Here is a 25,321-nt window from a genome sequence, read left to right on the forward strand (position 1 = left end):
TTTTAAAATTACAATTTGGAAGACAAGGATGAAAAAATACCCATAGCCAGTGAACCTTATACTGCTAATAGAAAACAATGCTTCGACTGTTTCTACTTTGTTTGCAAACATTACATTTTTTTAAAACATTCTTGAGAATAATCAAGAAAAAGACACACTAGGTTTTCAGCATGCTCACAGCTGCTCAACGCAGGACTAGCCTATCTTATTGTTAATTTTCTGTGCTCCCTTTCTACCAGTGCACCTTGGCTCACCTGGAGTCCACTCCTCGCATCCCTACACCTGTCTTCCAGAGCTTTCCTCTCTCTAATGCATCCTACTTCCCTCTGTGGCTCCTCCTTCCCGCTCCCTCCCTGACAGTCCCTGTGGTCCGCACCCTCTTCCTGGTTCCACCATCTCCCCAGCAACTAGCACGGTGCCGGGCACAGAGGAGGTTCTCAGAGAATGCAACTACTATTATTTTTAGAGAAGATACTTGATGTTTTGGACTGAACTGAACTGGTGATCATCATTTCCCGTATGGCTCTTGGTGTCTTTTTTTTTTTCTTTCAGAGCAGAAAAGAAATCTACATCCACTCAAATAATCTACTATTGCTGTTTCATGCTAATAAATTGGGAGAGGAGGGAGAAGGCAGGAAGTTAGGGCGCATGTAAAAGGAAGCTCCTGGCAGTCATTCACCTACCATTTCCCAAGCACTTTTCAGTGCTCATCCTAAGTGTTACTGCCAATAACCTTATGAATTGGATACTATTATTATCCCCACTTATAGGCTGAGTCTTTATTAACCCTGGGTCCCACACCTAGTAAGTGCTGGAATGTGGGACTCAAATCTGGATGTGCTTAACCCCAAGACTTTGCTCTTTACCATTGCTATTCTGCATTCCATAATTTCCTAGGATTACTGGGACCTCATTCCCCTGCCCCTCCCCAGCCCCACCCCAATCTCCGGAATGAATACAGATGGTCTGCCCAGTGGCGCTTTAGCAAAAAGCTCCCTGGCTCTGGGTGTGTTCTTATAGGAGATCGGCAGCAGCCATAAAGGGCAAAGCACAACCTCTTCCTGCTCCCACCCCAGTGGTATCATTAAAACACCATCAGAAACACACTCTGGGCTCAAAAAACCACAGAGAGGGTTTGGTTTCTTCTTAGGAACCACTCCGTGAGCTTCGGTAATTACTGGCTGCAATCCCAAAGGCCCTCCTTCCTCACCCTTCTCTCACTGGGCTTGCCCTGGGGTTAGTGGGCATCTCTATCAATTAAGACAACTCCCTGCACTTAGAATCTTAGAGTTTTTATTCAGACAGACTCTTGCAAAAAGTTCTGAAGCAAGTCGAGAATGGGGCGCAGAAAACTGCCAAGTGAGACCCAGGACTAGGGAGCCAGGAGAATAAAAGAGTATCTAGAAAAGAAATTCAGAAACAAGCCCATACATCAAGTCCTCCCAACAGGTGGACACACACTGGTTGAGCAGGGCCATCTCTGCCAGCCAGGAGGACAACTCTGGCCTGGAGATCAAACCTGACCCATGACTGACCACTGTCCCCAAGTCAAAAAAGCAGAAGCCCATCCTGATTCCAGGCTGGAGGACAGCACTGGGGTTGGATTTAGGCACTGCAAAAGGTAGACGGGCAAGCATTGGAATGGTTGAGATGGTGGTGGTTTGGTCACTAAGTCGTGCCCAACCCTTGCGACACTATGGACTATAAAGCCTACCAGGCTCCTCTGTCCATGGGGTTCTCCAGGCAAGAATACTGGAGTGGGTTGCCATTTCCTTCTCCAGGAGATCTTCCCAACCCAGGAATTGATCCCGGGTCTCCTGCATTGCAGAGCTATGAGGGAAGCCCCGAGTGGTTGAGAGGTAGAGAATCTACTGCCAATTCAGGGGACACAGGTTCAATCCCTGCTCCAGGAAGATCCCACATGCCTGAGAGCAACAAAGCCCATGTGCCACAACTACTGAGCCTGTGCTCCACAACAAGAGAAGACACCACAATGAGAAGCCCATGCACCGCAGAGAGTAGCCCCCGCTCTCTACAACAGTCCGCGCATGCAGCAAGGAAGATCCAGCATAGCCAAAAATAGATACGTTTAATCTTAGGGAAAAACAAAAAAGAAGGCAGGTGGGGAGCCATTCCTCTGGGGGATCCAAGACTGTACACATTCCCACTGACCTCCAGGCTATCCCTTTTCACCAGCCAGATCACTCGGTGTCTAAGAGGATCCACTGAACAATTTTCCATAACACCCTTTCTCCTGCTACAAGTCAATATGTCTCCTATAACAACAGCATGAAGACTTTTCATAACCTGGCCCCAGACCACCCTGCTTCCTGCACTCAATCCTGCTGTCAGCTGCTCTCCAGGTGCCCCACTCCCTTTCCGAGACCACCCTGTGAGGTCCAGGTGGCCTCACTGACTCCTGCTCTTCTGCCCGCCCTGGGCACCTAACTGGGGAGCTGTGTGCACTGGCTGCCTTTGGCATCTGTTCCCCCCAAGGAGAAGGTCTGAAAGAAAGAAGCTTACACTTGACCTCCACTTGCTCTGTGTCCATCAGGAGCTGAAGTAAGCAGGTACCCTCTGAGATGAGGAGTTACAAATCCTAACCCTATGTCGTTCTCCAATCTGGGAGCATCCAGAACCCCACGTGCTTTTATGACACACAGCTATATTAGGTTGAGCCGTGTGAAATCTGTGCTATTCTACCATGCTGACCTGCAAAAATGGCAATTTCATACGATTCAACCTAAAAATACCAATAGTGCTAAGATACACGAGCAGTCATCCTTCCCTGGTTCTGCTGAGACAAAGGCCAAGCCCCTGAGCGTGAAAAACCCACCTCTCTGCCCAGCTTGTCTCCCACCGCTGCTCATACCGACATCCCCAGCTGTAGAAAGTAGCTTATTATTGCAACCTGGACACTCCGCGCCTTTGCCCATGCTGTTGCCCCTGCCTGGAATGCCCTCCCCAACCACTCTATGTACGAGATTTCTATCTACCCCTCAAAGCCCAGCTCAAAGTCTCCTTCAGAAGCCTTTTCTGGTCCATATCTCCATCTAGTCAGATATTCTCTCCTTAGGGCTACATCTGAACCTGTACGGAGTTCTACTCATTTGCCTACCACTTAGCAACATAACCTGCTTCTTTTATACCTATTCATATAACCTATTTTTTTGTTTTGTTTTATACCTATCCCTATAACCTATTTTGTTTTGTTTTATACCTATCCCTAAAGCAAGAAAAAAGAAATCTTAAAAGGCAACAGCAGGGTCTGACTCACCTAGGCCTCTTACTAGGATCATCACATAAGTTCTCAATAAGTAAGTGATGAGTGAATTTGACAGAAATGCCACTCTATCACACCAAAATACTGAAAGTCAACAGAGATCATAGAAATCAACCAATTCTTCTCTTTGTTATAGTGTACTTATTTTATATATAATATATATTACATGTGTATATCATACACGCACACACATATATATAACTCAGTACGAAATGTCTATGACTTCATGCAGTTTGTGCCCTTGACTTTCAGGGACTCTCTCTCCTGTTACACGTATGCAAAGACACTACAGTGTGGGTTCTTGAGCCAGGCCTCCTGGGTGAAAATGTGGCTCCACCCATTCCTGGGCATGTGCCCTCAGGCCAGTTCCTTACTTGGGTCTCAGTCCTCTTACCCATGAAGTGGGGCTAAGAGTACCCTCTACTGAACAAGGTTAACACAAGCTATTGCATGCAAAACACCTAGCTCACTGCCTCTCATAGATGTTGCTAATTATTATTTATTTTCTTAAGGTCTCATGGGGAGTGTAACCATTTCCATCAGGAGTATGTTTAGAGTTCACCTGGTCACGCCTCCCATTCAAATCCCACTTGCCATTCCTAAACATATGAGAATATAATGGTTCCATCAAGAACTCTCCAGAATTCTCTGATCTCCTGGTATCTTCTTCATCAAGAGTTTATTTGAAACTCATACTAACAGGGATCAATGAAACATTTCATAAACACGGGCTTTAGAAAACCTGCTGGCCTATTTCTACAAAGAATGCAATCAATACTTATTTTCATACATTATTAACTATATACAAAACAATAATGTACACAGGGCAACAGGAATAACAGTTGGCATGGTGTTTCTTACACCATCAGAGGGACGTGAAGGAAAGTGGTACCAGTATGATGGAAGACAAATGAATAGCCTATTCAGTTCAGTTCAGTTCAGTTCAGTCGCTCGGTCGAGTCCAACTCTTTGCGACCCCATGAATTGCAGCACGCCAGGCCTCCCTGTCCATCACCAACTCCCGGAGTTTACTCAAACTCATGTCCATCGAGTCAGTGATGCCATCCAGCCATCTCATCCTCTGTCGCCCCCTTCTCCTCCTGCCCGCAATCCCTCCCAGCATCAGGGTCTTTTCCAATGAGTCAACTCTTCGCATCAGGTGGCCAAATTATTGGAGTTTCAGCTTCAGCATCAGTCCGTCCAATGAACACCCAGGACTGATCTCGTTTAGGATGGACTGACTGGATCTCCTTGCAGTCCAAGGGACTCTCAAGAGTCTTCTCCAACACCACAGTTCAAAAGCATCAATTTTTTGGCGCTCAGCTTTCCTCACAGTCCAACTCTCACATCCATACATGACCACTGGAAAAACCATAGCCTTGACCAGACGGACCTTTGTTGGCAAAGTAATGTCTCTGCTTTTTAATATGCTATCTAGGTTGGTCATAACTTTCCTTCCAAGGAGTAAGTGTCTTTTAATTTCATGGCTGCAATCACCATCTGCAGTGATTTTGGAGCCCTAAAAAATAGAGTCTGACACTGTTTCTACTGTCTCCCCATCTATGTCCCATGAAGTGACGGGACCAGATGCCATGATCTTAGTTTTCTGAATAGCCTATTAGGTCACCTTCAAGTGGGACTAAAGTATGTATTTCTTTCTTTACCACTGTATAATGCTATTTATACAACAACATGACAAAAAAATGGCTCTAGGCATTCTGCTCTACTTTAGAATCCTTCCATCTCACACTGAAATGAAAAAAAAAAAAAGATACAAACCAGAAATTGCTTCTTTGGTTAATATTTCTGCAGTTCCACAGGAATGGTTTTAATATCATGCGTGTTCTGGATTTTACTTGTCAATTAAGAACCCATCGGAATGCAGGGCTAAGTATTAAAATAATAGATATTGGTTTATCTTTCAACTTTAAAGGCCTTTTGTCAAATAGTGCTTTAAGGTGGAAAACAGAGGAAGGGAAACTGGGAATTAAGGGAAGACAGCAGGAACTACGTAGGTTCCTCCTTAGTAAAGGATCAGGTCTGTGCTTAAAATTTCATCACATAACTAGAAAGAGCACAGGCTTTGAAGATGCAGGAATAAGATGTGAGACTTAACTCTTCTACTTATTGGTGGTGTGGTGCTGAGAAAGTTAATCATCCTCTCTGATCTCATGTTTCCCTTTCAGAAATCAGAGTATTATACCTACCTTTTAGCATAGTGTTAACTGCTCAGTGTAATTTGACTCTTCGCGACCCCACAGACTGTTAACCTGCCAGGTTCCTCTGTCCATGGAATTCTCCAGGCAAGGATACTAGAGTGGATTGTCATTCCCTTCTCCAGGGGATCTTCCAGACCCAGGGATGGAACCTGGGTCTCCCACATTACAGGCAGATTCTTTACTGTCTGAGGCACCAGGGGAGCTCACCTTTTAGCATAGGTGGGGATCAAAAGGAAATAATGGCCTTGAGGGCACTCAGCAGGGGCTCCCCTAGGAACTCCTCCCCCCCCCAGTTATATCCTCTTTAAAGAGACAGCAGGTCTGGAGACAACACAGCTCTAGGACTAAGGGCAGAGTCCCAGAGGCAACTGTGGTTTGACCAGAAATAGGCCATTTGACCAAATGATTAAAAGTCTGTCATATGCTAATGCTAGGACGGGGCGGACCATGGGCCAATTTAGCGGGAGTAAATTGCAATTGATTTTCGAAGAAATTGCTTGTTCTCTTGCCTTTCCTCAGCTGTGTCACACTCTCTCACACACAGCTGTCTTTGTCACAGCCAGAACAGACTGAAACACGTGTCAAGGAAGATCTTTTAGAGGCAAAATGTTTAATAATACAGACATCCACACTCACACATGCTATAAATACACACATACACACATGAACAGGCAGATATATACATATATCTCTATCTGTGCGTGTGTATATACATGTTTATATAGATGTTTCTAGAGGGCTCAAATTCAGTAACAATTCTGCACCATGACTGTACACTTCTGTGTGTTTTACAAATCCCTCCGTGGTTGGAAAGCCACCCTGAGTCATTTTTATTTTTACAACAACCCACTATTTGAAGAAAGATCAGCAAAGAGCACACCCCTAAAATCTCCTCTCCCTGCTCTCCCCAGCTCTATCTGGCCAAATCCCTGGATATGAAAAGAAAATGGTTAAAAGATCACAGAAGATAAAAAATCATAAGAATAAAGGTTAACAATGGTTGCTTTCACCCCTAATTTCTGATATGGTGATAGACCCTCTTAGAACATTAATTAGAATGGGAAGAGAGATGAAAGAAATGCCCAGGGGACATAATAAATTAGCCCCTTATGCAAATTACCCATTCGTTCTCATCACTGACCCAGCTAGTTGAGTCTCTAAATTACGGGAAGTGGTTAGTTTCTTTAACAAAAAAAAATCCAGACAAAAGATTAATTTTTTTTTAAAATGTGAAGGCTGGGCAGGCTTAAAGCAACAAATAATTTCTTAGTTTTCATTGCAGACAATTCTGAAGGGGGTCAAAAGATAAGAAAATGAACATTCTGGCCACTGGGTTCTGTTGCCAAACAGATACCTATTAATTAACCCTTGTTCTGAAGTAATTCCGAAACAATGGACAGCCAACCCTTTAACTGAAGTCGAAGGCTGTGCTTCTCACTCTAACTGTGAGAACAAAGTCTGGCAAGCTAAAAGGGTGCATGGCTGAGGAGCAGGTGAAGGACAATTTAAAGGAGGTGAGGAAATGCCAGGAGATGGAGAATTTCAAATATCAATTTAAAAACAAACACATACCTAATTTTACTTGTCATCACTGTCCTCGACAATTTATGTTTCACCGTCCTGGAAATTTATGGAACTCTCAGTTTTCTTATCAGTAAAATAAAAGGATTGGACTAGAATGACCTCCAAAAGTCCTATGGCATCTACCATCGGGGATTATATTTATCCCTTTGTTTTTGCACTGTACTTCCGATAATTTGATTTGTTAAAATATAATTTTACGACATGCATTTTGTCTTCACTCCTGGCTTCCTTTTCTCTTTCCTACTCTCGTTTTCCCCTCTCCTTTATTTTCTCCACTTTCTTATTTTATCTTCTTGCATGTATTCAAATGAGATGCTTTAAATACACTCTGGTGCAAAGTAAGGTATATATTGAATAAATCATGCTTTATAAATGTTATTAATATGAAAATATATATGGTGAGATGATGATTTTCTCTGGTAGAAATAAAAGGCTGGATAGAAAAACAGTAAGTCACAAAATAACACAAGATTCCACAGTTAGGCCCTTAGGGAAAGAAGGAAGACGTTACAGGTCATCTTCAGCTGCTGCCCTTATTTTACAAAAGGAGAGGGTGTCTCTCCGGAAAGGCAAACACTTGCCCAAGGTCACCAGCTAGATGCTGGAGGCAGAACACAGGCTCTTGATTCCTGGACCAGTGTGCTCTTTGGATAAAACAATCCTGATGACTTCTCTTGACGATTCTCCACTGTATCCCAGAGAATAGCAACAACAAAAAAAGGACATTCTTTGGAAAAAACAAGCTTCGACAGCAGAAAAATTAAGAGGTGGCAGAAAGAAATACTTCAGAAGACTAAGGAGAAGGAATGAGGACAGACATATTGGCTATAAATAATTTTGCACCTTGTAACAATCTTCAGTTCATGCAATTACCTGTCACTCACCGATGTTTTATCGCCCCTCTTTGGGTAACGGGACCTACAGTTATTCTATGCAAAATATCTGACTGTCTCTACTTTCACAGCCTGCACTGGAACATTCCGGCCGTTGCCAGAAGCATTGAGACGCTGGAAAGAGCTGACGCCTTACTCATGAAACTTCTCAAGGTTGACAGTTCATCTAAATAATAAAACTTGCCTTTAGGAAGTGGTCGGTGACATAAGACCCAGATTCCTCAGGTCATGAGGTAGGCAATAAGAAAGCAAGTGTAGACTACGACTTCATTTTTGTAAAAAAGAAAAAAAAAGATAAATATATATGTACACACACAGTTGTATATAGTCATATATATAGGAAAAAAGCTGCAAAGGCTCCTATCAGATGTTTACAGTGGTTATCCTCGGGAGCTGAGACTACGAATGGTTTAAATTCGCTTTCCTTTCCTACCTGTTTGTAATTTCTTACTGTCGTACCATAAACATGGATCGCCGAGGGGCCGGAGAGTGAGAATAAAAGCGAAAAGTAGTGGTCTGTGAAAGTGAAATGGAAGTGTACTTAGCAGGGCCTGTGGAGACGGAAGCCTTTCCCAGGTTTGAGGCATGCCCTTCTCAGGCAGCAGTAATTCTTCCCGCTATGAGGGGCGTTGCAAAGAAGATTTATGGGGAGAGGTTAGAAGAATGGGAATCAGTCAAGCTGAGAAGGGTAGGCTGATCACAAGAATCCTTAAGTACAGCAAGAGCTCCCACCCGGGGTGACAGCCAGCTGCAGCAAAGAGCCAAAGGAAGGGACAGGGGGCTCAGAGCAGGCAGAAGGAAGACCCTCCCCGAGGGGGATTTAAGACTCAAACTGGGCTATTAAAAGTTAGGGCTTTCCGCCAGGGCCCTTTAGATATTGGATAGATTTCTTCTTTCTTGTCCAACCCAGTTGATGAGCAGCCTTTCTGAAAGCTTGGGGGTTGCTATGCTTTTCAAGACATAGAATCATGGTTCCACGACCAGGGAATCACGTGTGCATGTTCAGTCACTCAGCAGCATCCTACTCCATGTGAGCCCATGGACTGAAGCCCGCCAGGCTCCTCTGTCCATGGGATTATCCAGGCAAGAATGCTGGAGTGGGGGTGCCACTCCCCCCTCAAGGGGATCCTGCCAACCCAGGGATGGAACTCGTGTCTCCGGTATCTCCTACATTGGCAGGCAGATTCTTTACCACTCAGCCACCTGGGAAGCCTGGACCAGGGAATATGGTCTGTCGAAAATGAGCCCCACTTTTGGAGTCAGGAGTGAGCCAGCAGCTAACACTGCCTTGCACAGCATTAAAAATGACTGAGATTTTATTGAGGACCAATTATATTTCAGGCAGGAGGCAAGGCTTTTTACATATAGCCTTTTTAATTCCCCAAAACCTTAAAGGAGGTATTATCACCATCTCATCTGATATCCAAGGATTTCCAGGTACAGTGAGATCAAATGACCTGCCCAAAACAAGCGGCAGAGCTAGAGATCCGCCCAGGTGAGTGCAACTCCGGAGCATGCGTCCATTCTCCAGCACCAGCACACACAAAGATGAAAGAGGCGCAAAGCTGCCCAGAGCACTGGGGGGACAGCAGCTGGTCAACCTAGTTTGTTTAGACACAGGTGACTGAGGTGAGATGGGAGGTTGATTAACAGAAGAATCTAACAAGGGAGACTGAAACCAGATCACTCCTGGAAGTCACCAAGGTGCTAAGGTTACAGATGGCGATGGGTGGCCAGGTTGAACAAGGAGAAACGAGACACAGGCGTGGGGCCAGTAAGAAGACCAATGCAAAGCTCAAGTGAAAGATAAGATAGGTAGACTATGGGAATGGAGAGAAGGGCAATTCAAGAAACAACAGGTAATTTCAGGAGGACTTAGTCATGGGTCCAGTGGAAGGAGTTGAGGAGGGGAGGGGAGATGGTGGAGATGATTCCAAAGCTTACGAGTTAGGCAGACAATGTTTTTATATAAAACAAGAGACACAGGGAGAGGAGGATCTAAGAAGAAAAGGGGAGATGATGAGATCCAGTTTGTATGCGCTGAGTTTGAAGTAACTGAGATACAACCTGATGGATTCAGCTAGGATTCAACTGGAAATGCTGGTTTAGAGCTCAGGAGAGGCTAGAGAGGGGCAGGAGGGAAGACTCCAAGTCATCAGTGTTCATGGTAGCTGAGGTCCCAGAGACAGATGATGTTAGTTCAGAGAGTAGGCAGAACAGAAAGAGGACAACGCCGACATTCTCTAAGGCAGTACCAGATCCAAGTAAAGGTTCTGGAGGAGACCCTCAAGCAATGTGGCCCAGGCCAAATGGCTTCCCATCTCTGAACTTCAATTTTGCAAAAGCAAAGGATTAGATCCCTAAGGCTCTTCGCTGATATTCAACCACCTATGGTTGATAAGGGCTTCCCTAGTGGCTCAGACGGTAAAGCATCTGTCTGCAATGCAGGAAACCCAGGTTCGATCCCTGAGTTTGGAAGATCTCCTGGAGAAGGAAATGGCAGCCCACTCCAGTATTCTTGCCTGGAAAATCCCATGGACCGCGGAGCCTGGTAGGCTACCGTCCATAGGGTCGCAAAGAGTCGGACACGACTGAGTGACTTCAATTTCAATTTCAATTTCATGGTTGATAAAGGCTTCCCCAGTGGTACTTGTGGGAAAGAACCTGCCTGCCAATGCAGGAGGTGTAAGAAATGCCAGTTCAATCCCTGAGTCAGGAAGATCCTCTGGAGTAGGAAATGGCAACCCACTCCAGTATTCTTGCCTGGAAAATCCCATGGACAGAGAAGCCTGGCGGCCTACAGTACATGGGGTTCCAAGAGTCGGACAGGACTGAAGTGACTTAGCACATATGGTTGTGCTAATGCCTGCTTGGAGCCAGGAAGGACGCTTGATGCTGAGCAAACACCCGGCAGCATAAGCAAATCCCCAACTTTCCAGTGAGAAAGATAGACGCATAAATAAGTCCTCTCGATAGTCTGTGATTAACAGCTATCATAAAGGCAAGAGAGAACTGCAGCGTGAGAGAATCCTGAGTGGAAGTGCCTGTCTGGGGGAATTCCAGCATGGCCCTCAGAGATGAAACCTGATCTTGTTCTTGAAGAACTAACAGAAACCTCCCAAACGGAGGCAAAGCCAAGTGTCAAGGCATGGGAAAGTGAACACACACGAAATACCTGGGAATGGCCTACAGAGTGAGCTTGACTGGAGAGGTGAAGTGGCTTCGAGAGGGAGGGCAGAGCCCAGGTGTGGAAGATGGTCGTGTGCTGTGTGTTCAGTCGCTCAGCCTTGTCCAATTCTTTGCAACCCCATGGATTGTAGCCTGCCAGGCTCCTCTGTCCATGGAACTTTCCAGGTAAGAATACTGGGGCCGGTTGCCATTTTCTACTCTACGGGATCTTCCCAACCCGGGGATCCAATCCACGCCTCTTGCTGCTTCGGCATTAGCAAGTGGTTTCTTTACCACTGCACCACTTGGAAGCCCCGTGAAGGAATTTAACATATGCCAGAATAGAGAACAAAAGACTTATAGGGTTTCTCAACAGAGGGACACATGATTAGAGAGCTGAATAAAAAGGAGAGGACCACCATACACCCCTAGCAGCTAGTACTTACAAGCTCTTCTCTCTTGTCATAATTTGACAAGACAGCAGATGGTCTTATAAGGCTCTTCTTCAACATGTAAACATTTTAAGAAACTTTTCATTTAATAGTTACATAAATATGATGGTGCATTAAAACAGAAATGTTAAACTTGGCTCATGATTTACAGCATCATTCAAAAAGGAGCCAAACTCAGGAGAGCTTAGGGGCATCTGATGCTGCGACAAGCCATTTCCAATTACTTGGGAACCAATCTCAAGATCCTAAGGTTTCCTGCGAAAATCTAAGCCACTGACTGGGACTTGGCAGGGAAATGGTTGCAAAGCCAGAGAACTAGAACTTTGTCTTTCACCAAAGCAGATACAGGATGTTCAAATACCAGCATCACTCTTGTCCCACAATCTCTCCACTTGACTCTTGTTTGCAAATACCATTGACTTTGATTACCCCTGAGGAAGGTCTGGCATTTCTTGACTCCTCTACAAAATCCAACCTCCCAATCAATACTTTTAAATCTTGGAGCCCTTTCTTAAAAAAAAAATCTCAAAAAAAAAAAAAGTCTCTTGCTGCCTTCGAGGGGCTAATATCCACTCTCTGATCCTCCACCTCCAGGCTCTTCTCAGCACCCACTCCACTCTTCAAATTTCTCACTGCTTTGCGCTCCCCCTCCAGAGTCCAAAAACAGTGCCAACAAGCTCATCTTCCTTTCAAATCACTATTTATTTCTTGCTGCATTTGAACTTTGGTGAAGAAGGTGAGGCAGAATGGAAGTGAAAGAGTAAAGTCATGGCTAAGAGTCACAGATGTGAAATTATCACTTGATAGCTCCAACCTCAGACACCCTGAGCACCCACACAGCCCTGCCCTCTTGGCTCCCAAGACACTTTCCTGTGTTTGATCCTCTCTTCTGACGTCCTCTTGCACTGACTCACTTGTTCCTTTGTGTCCTCTAGCTCACTGTCTGGTGGGACCCCTAAAAATCACACCAGCATCCACCCACAGAAAGGCCACTTCCTAGAGCCCTTCAAAGTGCCTTGGAGGCCAATGCTTCCACTTCTGCTATTGTGCTTCCAAGAGAAGAATCCTTCCAACTTCCCACCTCAATTCTCGCCAGACTAGCCTGCTTGATTTCCCTTCTTCAGTTCAGGCTTCAGATGACAGTTTTTACATTATTCAACCTTATTTTTGGTCCCTTCCTTGTTCCCATCACTGATAATATCTCCATATGGCCTTTTAACTAGTGATCAAGTAAACAGTGGCAAAGATGGCTGTGGGTTTGATGAGTCCAAGGAAAATGGAAATGCAAGAACGTCAAACATGTCTTGTTCGGTGAAAGGATTCAGCTCACCCTTAACATATGTGGATAAACACTCTCTTCACCTTGGGCAGAGACATCCAAATATGGAAACTCTGATGGCTACTCTATCTGTAAAAGGCAAAGGCCCTGCTGTCCCGGTTTCCTCAGAGACACTCTTAAAACAGAAGAGATGTTCTAGAAACTCAGAGTCACACCGTGAAGAGCAGCATTCATCATCCCAATCCTCTGTCCCTCTCCATCCTACAAATGCCAAACTGGATCATATGCATTATTCAATGGCTCAAAACCTCTCGAGGCTCCATTTGGCTCTCTTATACCCACTTAAGAAACACAGTCACTGTAGAGGTCAAAGCTCATTACAGCTGGAACCTAAATCCAATGCCCTTGAGATTTAAAATATAGCTCCAGACAAGATCTTCCTGGCCCTGAGTAATTCATTACAACTTCTGGGTCCTCGATAGGCTGGGTCTTACAATGTATTTGTCACGAAAACATACCTGTTTGAGAGAGCAATCCAAAAAATTGAATGGGTGGGACTTGGGACTTGGTCCAGGCAGAAGCATTTCTGATAATCATCAAAAAAAAAATCCAGACAAGCCAGTGGTATCCAAGAATGGCCAGGTCACTTTAAGTGGAGAAAGAATGCAAGGATTGAAAAGAAGGGGATTTTGGAGGTGACCTCAATCCACCCTCAGAATCATGGACTGTTAGGACTGGGGATTTTTTACTTCAATGGTCTCATTATACCAAAAAAAGAGAGACCCAGAGAAAGTAAAATGAGTCTATTACAGCCCTATAGTTCATAACAGTTTTAAAATTAAAACCCACATGAACCTTCTTCCTTACCTATTTCCTTACTCTCACTTGACCAGCAGGCGAGAAGGGTTCACATCCTTCCAGGCATTGGTACAAAGACTGAGCAGTAATGCTTCCAAGGCACAGGCAGCCAGCAGGAGGCACTGCGCCTCACGGTACCAGGAAGGTCAGCCAGGTTTCTGGTACCCAACCCTAGTTCCTACTGATCTGCTAACACAAAAACTCTGATGGTCATACACTCTTGCCTGCGCATTCCTACTCCACTGTCTGAGCCACTGTCCTGGCTGGGCCAAAGGGACAGAGAATATTAACAGGGATCTGGGGTATAAGCTATCAACATTATTTAGGATCATGTATGAATGCCTCTGATACTAAACTTGTCCTCTTATATTCTATCCCAGAAACAGGCCACATAAACACACACAAAAAATAATACAGAGGAGTGATTCTCAAGCTTCTTGAGCATATAAAGCACTCAGCCCAGGAAGCTTACTAAAATGTAAATTCTCATCCCACAGCTCTGGGAAGTAGCCTGAGATTCCATACTTCTAACAAACTTTCAGGTGACATCAGTCCATGCTGATGGTCTGAGGAGCACACTCTGAGCAGTAAGAGACAAATGTTACAAAACCAAGCAAATAAATCTGAGTTTAAATGCTGGTTTCACCAGTAACGACCTCTGTGATCTTAGGCTGGTTTCCTAACTTCCCCTTGCCTCAATCATCTCATCTCTAAAATGGAAATAACAATATGTAAGACACACTTGACGAAGACTACATAAGCTAGTGATGAAAAGATCTTAAACAGTGCCTGGCACATAACAAAAGCTTAATAAATGCCAGTTGCTGGCTGCTTCTAAGATTCACGGGAGCAGATATGACTTCTATCTGGCTCACTGCCAAACTCCCAATGGTGAGAATGCAGCAGGTGCTCAATAGATGTCTGTGAATGAATTTATGTATAATACACTCACACATAATTTCAGTATTTACATACTTTCTTGGTTCTACAACTTTCTGCAGGAAAGCATAAGACATTTAAAACACTAGAACACTCTCACCAGGACCAAAACACCATCTCATAGAATCGCATTCAATGTGAACCACCACGTCTAACCACCAAGAAACATACAATTTGTGATGGCCATGTATACTTGAGAAAGTCTTAACTGTAAACAAATAAAGACAACATCAGTCTGGAATCTGTATGTCATTAAGGGAAATTACTGCCTCACTCATTATTTATGGGGCTATCTGAATGCAGATGTTACAGAAAACTTAATTCTAAAACCAAGTTCACTTCCAAACTAAATGTAGCTTTGCAAAGACAAAACAAACCATGGGAAGTGAGACCACTTTAGAAAGGGCAGTAACACATTCTTCCATATATGCACACACTTGCTCAGGAAAAATTAAAAACAAACAAACAAAAAGTTAACAAATAGTAGAACTTAATGTTTTAAATCAAAGGCAGACACGTGAGTCCATCCAAGAGTCTTCAGCAATCTAAGATTATCTTCAAGCATCTTGTAAAGTAAAGCAGCATCATTTAAATAGATCCCATTTCCAGGGAGGCACTGTGTACAGTATGCAGCAAGAAGGGAATACGATTGCCACCTACAGACAGAAGTGGCACTCCCTTTGCAAGAGTTAGCCAATCATATTTTATTGCGGGGGGGTGGGGAGGAATTCAACCAAGTCACTTTCCTCCAACCTCTTTCAAACCACCACACCACATTACTTCATTTAGAATTACTTTCAAGTCATACAATCATCTCTAGGCATTCTGCCTCTTCATTATCATCATCCTGTTTCTAATTTCCCAGAAACACTGTGCCATTCAACTATCTCCTTATACACTGCTTGAGAGCCAAAGAGAACGCAAGCCAATGGATTTTAAGCGGGCGAGGGCATCAGAGTGGAAGTATGAATCTGCTTACCTGGTATGAATGGGACCACCCGGAATATATCAGACAATCTGCTGTTCACTGGCTCATATGGGGAATCTTCAAGCAGATCATTTCCTAAAAACAACAGAAAGATTGGGTTCAGATTGGAAAACAGGCATATTTCAGGCAGTTTTTGTTACTGAATCTGAATTCTAATTACGTGATGATTGTGTAACAAAAAGATGCTGAAACTTTCAAAGATTTCAAATGCATCTATTTGGCTCTGGTTATTTCTTTTCATTCCCTCTGCCTCTGTTGTCCTTGATCTCCCCAGAGTGCCATGAAAACATTGGAGAGCAACCCAGGCTGATCTTGCCAGAAAACTCTCCCACTCTTTGCAAAGGAAGGAAACCAGAGAGGAAGGAATCAGTGACGTCACAAGCCCAGATTGCCTCCAGGAGCCAATGGAAGAAAGGTGACCCTAAAGAGCCCCCACTCCCCTGCTTTTTTTTTTTTTTTTTTTTTTGGCTCCCAAAACATGACATGCGGTCACAAAGCAGGTACTCTGGCTATTAAACACTCAGCCTCTGAAATAGGTTTTCATTAACAGGTTCTGGAGGAAGTAGCTGCTGAGAGGTCAAATCTGTATATTACAGATTTTCAGCAAGAGTCTCAGTGGAGAATGAAGGCACTGAATGTTTGTGTTAGATTTACAAACATGAGCCACCTCTGGCACACAAGGACCAAAGAACTGCCATTGTAATGGATGACTATAACAAGCAGACCTGTCCCTCTCTGAGTCATTTCTGTATGAACCAACGCTGAACCACACTAGCTGGTTCAAGACTCAGATCAGCTAAGATGACAATTTTTTTTTTCCCCTCACATCTGCCTTTGATCAGGTTTGGAGGTGGGGGGATGGTAAAGATTCCACTGGACTTTTTATCCTGAGTTCTTTATCTTGTGTCAGAACAGAAGGAGAGGAGAGAGAAACTCCAGGCAAGACGCAGTGCAAGCTTTTGGATTATCCTGGGGAGCCAGCTCTCCTCCTCGGAGGGAAGTCACAGGTTCCTCGAGGCGGCCTTTAATGGATTCCTACTCCGGTGTTATGACCAAGTTTCAGAGAGGTCAGCAGGGGTCCCTGGGATGTCCCTCCACCCCATCACGGGTTTGCCAACAACCAGGCCCCAACAGTGCTGCTAGGGAGGCAGCAAACACCAGCTGCCGACGTCCCTGAGGGCCCATGAAAGGTCCTCATTCTGCAGCTGGGGAGAACTGAGTGGAAGATGAAGTCAGCCAGACCCCGGGGCCTGGGGGCCCCCTGTCTTCAAGGGCTGGGGCGGGGGGGCGGGTAAAGGAGCCGGTCGCGCGTACCCTGCAGGCTCTGATACATGCTCCAGTAGATGCGCAGACAGTTCTTCTCCTTCTTCATGCCCCGCTTGCAGCGGCAGTTGTAAAGGGACTTCTGTTTGAGGGCCTCCATGGCACTGCGGCACTCGTCCTTGGCCTCGAGGCCCGAGGTCAAGCTGAAGTTGGTCTCCTTGCCCGCCACGCACTGCCGGAGCGTGCGGTATTTGGTGCTGCAGCTCTGCTCCTTCAGGCACTGATCGCTGGCTTTCACGCAGTCCAGGCGGTCCCCGCCGCTCACCTCGGCCGACAGGAGAATGTCTGCGGGCGGAGGGAAGGGCGCGTGAGTGCGGCGGGGCATGGGCGCGGGGCGCCAGCGGGGAGGGAGGACGCGCGCAGGGCCCGGCTTCTGGGGCTCCCGGCGCACCCAGCACGCCCGCCCCGCTGCGCCCGAGTCCATCTTCGCGCCTCGCACCTCCTGTCGCCGGTCTCCCCCTACTCCATCCCGAAGCTTGCGGGCTTCTCGCGATTTGGCCGGAGCCAGCGCTGCCCACCGCGAGCGCCGGCCCTGCCGCCCCGGGACCCACCGGCCTCAGCGTACGCTGGACCTCCAGGGCCGCCGGCCCCAGTTGCAGCCATTCGCTCCGCCTGGCCCGACTGAAGCCCAGGGGCTTTCGGAAGGCGAGAGCAACGGGCTGGGCACTGGCCGCGGTGAGGACGAACCCTGGTCCCCAGCCCGCCCGGTGGGGAGCCCTGAGATGCTATTGGGGAAAAAGTTTTTTCCTTCCAACTTTGCTCTCCTGGCCGGGTGCTCGTCCACACCCCACCTGCCCGCCGCGCCTCCGCGAGCTCCCGTGGATTCCCAAGGAGCTTCGGGCTCGGGGCTGGAGGACTCAGACCCTTTCAATGCCCGCAGGCTAGGTCAATACAAAACGTAGGAAACAAAAACCAAGGAAGAAAAATTGCGGGCAAGTGCCGCGCCGCCCGCGCCCCACTCCCTAGCCGGGGTTGCTGAGGGTTCAGCAACGAAACTTCCCGCTCCCACCCCCACCGCACCAGCAACGCAATTTGGGGCCGGGGCCGGGGGTGGGGGGGTGGTTGCTGCCGCTAGTATTCCCGGAAAGACTCCGCGGATGAGAAAGCCAGCGGCGGCCTCGACTTACCCAGAAGCGGCAGTACGAAGTACAGGGTCGCCAGGAACATGGTGCCGGCGCGCAGCTGGTCCCCGCCCCCCCGAAAATCCCGGCCTGCCGCTCGGTCTCGCCAAGGGAGCTCAGCATGCAGCGATCCCCGGACGGCTGCGCTGTTCTGGGCACCCAAAGTTCAGCTCCAACCAGGGCGAGAGGAAACTCCCCGGTCCGTCCGCCGCCACCGCCGCCGGCGACTCAGCTCCGGGCGGGCGGCTGGCGCGAGGGCGGGAGGCGGTTCCGCTTTTAGGGGTTCAGGTCCGACCCAACCTGGAAGGGAGAGCGCGCTTTCAAACGAGAGCGGAGAGCGCTGGAGCCTCCCCCGCCCCTCTGCCCTCCCCGGCTCCTGCCTTGGGGGACTTTTTAGCGCCCGGGTGAGGGCCCACCCCTACCCGGGTCGGGGCGCAGGGAGGGGGCCCCCGGGGGTGCATGTGCGTGTATTCCCGGGAGCCGCCCGCACGCGCAGGGTAAAGGCTAGAGAGGTCGGACGCGGGCTCCCAAAGTCCAAGGGGGTGTCTGCTGGGTCCAATCCAAGAGGTTGAACGCAAGCAAATAAATAAATAACGTTACTTTCCGAGAGCGAGCCGGCCGCTGCTTGGAGTCGAAGCACTCGGCGGCGGCAGCTTTCTCGCCAGCCCTGGCGCGGAAAGAGCCCCTTCTCCCGGGAAGTTCACCGCCCCCTCCTCACGCCAGCTCGCTGGCTCAGCCGGCCCTCTCCACCCAAACCACCAATCGCTGCCCCCCATTGCCGTATCCCCTCCTCCTCGGGCTCGCCTCCATTCAGAGGCAGTCGCGAGAGGGGGAACCGATGTCCCGGTTGGGGCTGAAACCCGGCTCGCGAGCCCCTACCCGCCGCACTGTCCTCGGCTGGCTTCCTGGCGTCCGCGCCGCGTAGACACTAGCCCAGCGCCCCGGAGTCGTGCGCATCATCGCCGCCACCCTGGCCGAGCGCACAGGGCCCGCAGCTCTGGAGCGCCAGGGCAGGTGCAGCCCCGCGCCGCGCAAGACGCTGCGCCCCAAAGTTCAGGGGCGCCCACAAGACGGGTAGGGGAGAATGAGGGTGAGGCGACGGGTTCCCAAACCGACAGAGTGGGAGAACTCTATCCAAATGCTACCAACCTGGACTTAACCAGCTGCGGCGAGATGCCAGTTTATTTATTTATTTACTGGGGGGTGGGGGGTTGGGGTGGGGGGATTGTACTCGCCCCCTCCTTCCCTTTCCAATCTCACTTCTCTGCACTAGGAAGAAAGATGCGGTAATCTTCGAGAGCGCAGAGGACCAAGTTGGGGCAGGGTGTTTTCCGAGCAGAGCCCCGGCTCGGGAGGTCCCTTAGGGATGTTAGTGGTTACTGGGAGCTGCTCGGCGGACAGTGGGTTCCGAGGCCAGATTTCTTTGTCGGAGCACCCTCCGCCTGTTCCTGCTCCCGCCAGCCGCAGCACACCGCCAGCCCCTCCGATACTCGCCCGCAGGGACGCCGTAGATGCACACACTCACGGGCCGTGGGACCCGGGGCTGGATCCCGCAAGCGCGCACAGGACACACAGCGCTATGCAGCCGGCCGCGAGCGCCGCTAGTCTCTCTCTCTCAGTTCTCTCTCTCTCTCACACACACACGCACAATGCACAAGGCCTCTTTCTTCCTTCCCTCTTAGCGCAATCAAACCAGACCCTTCTTCTCACCGCAAAGTTTCTCCCCACGTCACCCGCGGCTGTGACTCAAGATTTGGCGCGTTAGAACACACACTCAGACCTTGGCCCTCGGGGCGCGTTAGAATACACGCTCAGACCCTGGCCCTCGGAGCTGCGATCGCGGGATGTGCCCAGCCAGTCATCCACGCCAACATGCTCACACTCACACTCGCACATGCACACGCAGTCTCTGCCTCTCTTCTCCAGCCTGAACAAGGGGACAAAAGCGCACCCCCTCGCCCACTGCATTTAAACCGCGTCAGACCTGGCTTTGGGAAATTTATAAGCTGACCTCCATCTTGGCTGTTTCAAGAGTAAAATTTAAAATAATAATAAATTTAAAGGTTCAACACACGCGCAGCCCTTGATCCCAACCCCTGGGACCACTCGTTCTCAGCCAGGTTGCTGACCCCACACCCCCACCCCACCCCGCCCTGAAGACACGCTCCCCTCTTCACACGCCGGGGGTCGCACGGGGCATTAACGTCTACACTGGGTCCAGAGAAGGGTCTGGGCAACAGCTCGCGGTGGCAAGCTCATCCAGGGGCTCGGGACTTGTACATGGGATCTTTGCTGGTGTCTAAGTTCATCTCTTGGGGAAGCCGAGTTTTCATGTCTAGGTGAGCCCAGCTGTCAAATATGCAAACCCATCGTACTAGACAATGGGCTGCCTAGGAGAGAGAGAGAAAAATGGTCAATTTGATTGACGGAAGGGTGGATAATTGAAAAGGGCAGGGGCTTGGGTTGAAGTTTGAGGCCGGGGTGTAAGGGCGGGGAAAAAAGGAGGAAGGACGCGGAGGGCTGCGTAGCTCTTCATTCAACTACACTTAAGTCAGGCGTGTGCCTCACCGCGGCGGCGGCCACTGGGTCGCGCGCTGCGCTTTGTTTGGAGTGCGCGGAGGCATCAACACGCGCTCCAAACCCAGGGGACATCCGACGGATCTGCGCTCCTGTGCACGTGTTCCTCCGGGGCGGGTGTGAAGCCCTAAGCAAGCACCCCCCTCCCCACACGCGCCGCGCGTACAAACGCGCGCGCACACACACACGCAGTCACACCACACACGGATTTCTTGTTCAGTGTATCAGTTTACGCTTGGTTGTTGAGTAAACAAAGCAAACATATGTCACATTTTCGCGACAGATGGTTCAAACCAAAGGCTACTTGCAATCTCTGTCTCTGGCAGTGATAACAGTCTAAGTTACAGAGTGGACTAAGCGGAAATGCAATTAAGTCTTCCAATCAATTTCTCCATGTCAAAACAGTTTATTCCCATATTTTCACACACAGACTAGAGAAATCCTGGGGAGGTGGTTTCAGTGAGAGAATTACAGAAATGTGAATTAAGAGTTTATCTGAAGATTGTTTCTCCATGGACACCCAAAACATAAAACTCTCTTTCATCACTCCATTTTAGTGGTGGTGAATGTCTTCCTTTGGAAGTATCAGTAATTGGAATTTCAATTTTCAGTGGCTGGACTAGTGCCTGTCATTGCAGACCATGTGAAATGGTTGGAGGACAATGAGATTTCATTTAAGGACATCACCCACGTCTTTTATAAGGGTTCTTTGTTAAGAAATTATCCTGTGCTTTCCTACCATTCCACAGGCATCTTTTAAATAAAATTTTGACAGGGAGAAGATATAAATAAAAGTTCTCCAAATGTAAAATATGGGACTTCTTTTAAAATATTTGTAAGCTTTGAGATATTTCTGAGCTTTTCAATCACCCTAGTCTTAAGTTCTTACTGATGATGAAAAAATAAACCACAAATTATATAACTGTGTTGTCCAACTCAATAGTCACTAGCCACATTTCCATCATCAGAGAAAGGTCTATTGAACAGAACTTTACAATGGTGTCGAATTATTTTATGTGATGTGTATATCAAGTTCACTAGCCATGTGAGTATGTCAATGAAAATTAAATAAAAGAAAGACACAGTTCCTCAGTAGCACTGTGTGAGTCATTCAACTGTATCTGACTCTTTTCGATCCCATGGGCTGTAGCCAGCCAGGCTCTTCTGTTCAGGGAATTCTCCAGGCAAAAATAGTAGAGTGGGTGGCCATTCCCTTCTCCAGGGGATCTTCCTGACCCAAAGATCGAACCTGGTCTCCCGCATTGCTGGTAGATTTTTTACTATTCAGTAGCACTAGCTATATTTCAGGTACCCAATATCCCTCTGTGGCTAGTGGCCACCATATCAGACAGCATAGATATAGAACATGTCCATCATTACAGAAAGTTCTGCTGAACAGTCCTACTCTATAATGTTGGTGTGAAATTATTAATGCCGCAGGTATATAAAGTTCTCAGAAAGTAGAACAGAGCAGGCCTAAAGTGAATGTTTTACAAGCAGCAACGGTAGTAGTCACCATTATTGTAATGATGATGATAATGATGTTAATCGTTTGAAGGAAGTTGGAGAATCCATGAGAACATAGCCCACTGCTGGTTCTCAGAAGGAGATCAACAGGTAAAGAAACTAAGGAAAGAGAAGTAATCTCCCAAGGATAGCTGTGTGCAGAAAGATGTGGCCCGTACACCACCCTAAAACTTCTTGTAGTAGGAGCTCAAAAAAGCCTCTGCTTTACAACTATATCCACGACTTTCTAAAAGCGAGAAAAATACATAGCTGGAAAGCCATTGGAATATAAAAGATAGAAATGCAGTGTGAATTACTGTATTAGTATTATCTCTGTTCCCTTGGAGCTTATCTGTTCCCGTGTGTACCAGGACTGATCTCGGGATGAAAGGTGACATTGAAATATCAAATATTATTAATAATTATAAAGGTTCATGCCATCATCTGTGACATGTTTTCTCAGTGGGAAATTGGTTTTAATGCTACAAAATTGGGTTCAATCCACCCATAAGCACGTGAAGTGAGCAATTTTCTTGCATTTCTTGATGTAAGTGTATTTTCATAACTTAACAGATGAGTCATGGTGAGTATGACAGTTTTATTCCATGCAGTATTTTGTCTCCTACTTTCACTGCCTTGGCCCTATAGAGTATAATGCAAAATACATTCATTTTGTCAAATTATACTGCTCACAAATCACTCAAGGTTTTTTTTTTTTTAACTCAAACTAGTCTATCAAAGTATTTGACATTAGACAGTTTGACAGGCTTACCTCTGTAACTACTCGAAACCACTCATTATTACCTAAATGTGCCATGTTTTTTTTTTTCCTGCTACAAGCTTGCCCATGCTGTTCTGTCTCCATCATATGCACTTTTCTTCCTGATATTTGAAGACCCAGCTAAGCTTTAATAGGTCTCTAAGGACAGTGAGGACTTTGGTTATGAAGAATCGTTGTCTATAACGTGTACTCTCATGGACTAGTTGGAGTCTTTATCACAACTATTGTGACACTGCGTTATAGTTGGTTGCTATATCTGCATCTTCAACTGGAATGTGAGTTCCTTGAAGGCAGGAACATTTCCTATTCATTTTATTTTTGCATCCCCACCATTTAGACTGATAACAGACACACAGTCATCTCCAAGAAATGTACACTGATGGCATGCATAATAAGTGATGCTGTTTCTCATTTTCCTCTGACACAATAATTCAACTGAAAGATTTACATAAAATCCCTTTGCTACAGGAAAAATACTAAATGTAAGTACCTCATGCAATTGCTGGTATTGCTGCTTCAATAATAGTATCAAATATGTATTATTCCTTTGGGGATTTGACATTTACATTTTTTAAAAAAAATTATTGTAATAGAATGCTGTTTTTCTGGCTCACTTTAATAGTAACATATGACATATTTCATTTATGGGAAATGATAGTTTGCCTTAGGTCACATTCTAAGGCATAAAGCCAGAGGCAGAGTAACAGTCCCACCTGAAGTTCTCTAATCATCTGGAAATGTGTCTCTCTCTGGGAGAGAAGAATTTAGAAGGGCCAGACTACAGTTAACCTGGAGGCTTCATCCTCGAAAGCAAATTTTTGGAAGCCAAGGGTTAGCGATTCTTTTATAAACATGGAAGACCTCGTGCAGTCTTTCAGGAAAATGAGAAACTAGAAATCATCCAAATCTAGGAGGCTGGCATAAGGGTCTATATGGCAGCACCAATTTCGCCCTTTAGGGCTGTACATCAACGTTTGCCCTTTGGGGGTACAGGAAGAGCCATTGCTCTCAGATTTCAGAGCCCTTTTCCAGCCTGACTACATTAAAATGTGTCTTTTGAACATTATTTGCAAATGGAAGCTTCTTATTGGCTGTCAAGGTGCCTGACCCTTAGGAGCCTCTGGTAGGAAACCTTACTTCCTCCTTAGTTTTCAAGCACTTTTCATTTCTTAGTAGTAATAAGTCAATGCAAGGGTTTTAATGCATTTGTGAAAGAATATTGCATTTTGTGAGAGTTGGAAGTCATTTGTACTTTGGCCTTATGCCACAAAATGCATTCAAGGTGTGCAGCTCTGATGCAATAAAGTGCCTGTCATGTCTTAGCTTGGCTAGGTAGCAAGAGATACCCCATCTGCAGGGGACTTGCGAGATTTTCTTAGTGATTGCCAAAGGTGGTAGATGAAAAGCCCTGTACATTTCATTCCTCTTTATCCAGAAAGGATGGGGAAGGGCTGCACTGAGGAAACACCTTTTCTCTACACCACTCTCCTAATAAGCCCTAAACCCTGTTCCGGAGGGACTATTCCATCATGAGGGCAAGAGGGAAGCTTAATCCCCAGCTTTGTCCAGTAATTAGCCTCTCACTCTCCGGAGGCAGCAAACACAGATGCCGATCCGGATGAGCTTTGGGACGTGGAATGAAAACAAGCCTGAAAACACTGACTCATTTCTTCAGAAGCCTTTTAGCAGCCTTAAAGGCAGTGAAAACTTCTGACTTATTTTGCTACTCATTAGGTCTAAAGTGGTAGGATGGGGCCTCTCCCAGAAGTGATGAAATAGAGAAGCAGGAAAGACGACCAAAAACTTGGGAGTGAGTGGTTCGGAGGCCCTGCCTGCAACAATGAAAAGCTCTGTAGCAAAGCACACCCTTGTCCTGCCACTTGCCCAGGCGTCCTTCAATGAATGCCATGGAAATGCACTGTTTACCAAAACCCAAACCTCTGGCAGCGCTGCAGTAGGAGCCCACTAACACAATTAGCCGGCAGTTAATGACGCAGCCCCCACCAGAACTAATTAAGCCAACAGTGCTTGCAGCACAAAGGATTTGGGCCTGTTTTAAAGCATCGATTGTGACATCATTTAAAAGTCATTTCAAACTCATCCAAAACTGTTGCTCAGAAAACAAATGCAGTGTAATGTTCTTCGCGTTGTTGGTTTTATTTTCCCCTGTCAAAAATCTGACAAAAGTCAGTTGAAACTGTCAAAGAAGAAAACATCACACGGTATGAGGTTTTCCCCAGACTTGAAATGTATCAAAAGAATGACAAATCTGTTATATAGATTATTCTAGCACAAAAGTGAATTAGGATAGTCTAGGAGACACACTAGCGCAATGAAGATGTGAGACTGC

The 25,321-nt window shown here is 46.7% G+C and overlaps 1 protein-coding gene across 1 annotated transcript in view; it reads right to left on the minus strand.

Annotated features, from left to right (window-relative positions):
* GFRA1 (GDNF family receptor alpha 1) overlaps positions 1–18,816 on the minus strand; it is a 224,154-nt gene extending 205,338 nt beyond the window's left edge. The window contains exons 1-4 of the mRNA XM_061162737.1: positions 18,708–18,816; positions 18,114–18,407; positions 16,978–17,271; positions 15,655–15,738 (exon numbers count right to left, since the gene is read on the minus strand). Of these exons, the coding sequence (XP_061018720.1) occupies positions 15,655–15,738; positions 16,978–17,271; positions 18,114–18,153 (418 nt within the window). The 5' untranslated portion in view covers positions 18,154–18,407; positions 18,708–18,816. The remainder of the gene's footprint in view (positions 1–15,654; positions 15,739–16,977; positions 17,272–18,113; positions 18,408–18,707) is intronic.
* Between the last annotated feature and the right edge of the window lie 6,505 nt (positions 18,817–25,321).

Source organism: Dama dama, chromosome 15 (genome assembly GCF_033118175.1).
Source record: "Dama dama isolate Ldn47 chromosome 15, ASM3311817v1, whole genome shotgun sequence".
NCBI lineage: Eukaryota > Metazoa > Chordata > Mammalia > Artiodactyla > Cervidae > Dama > Dama dama.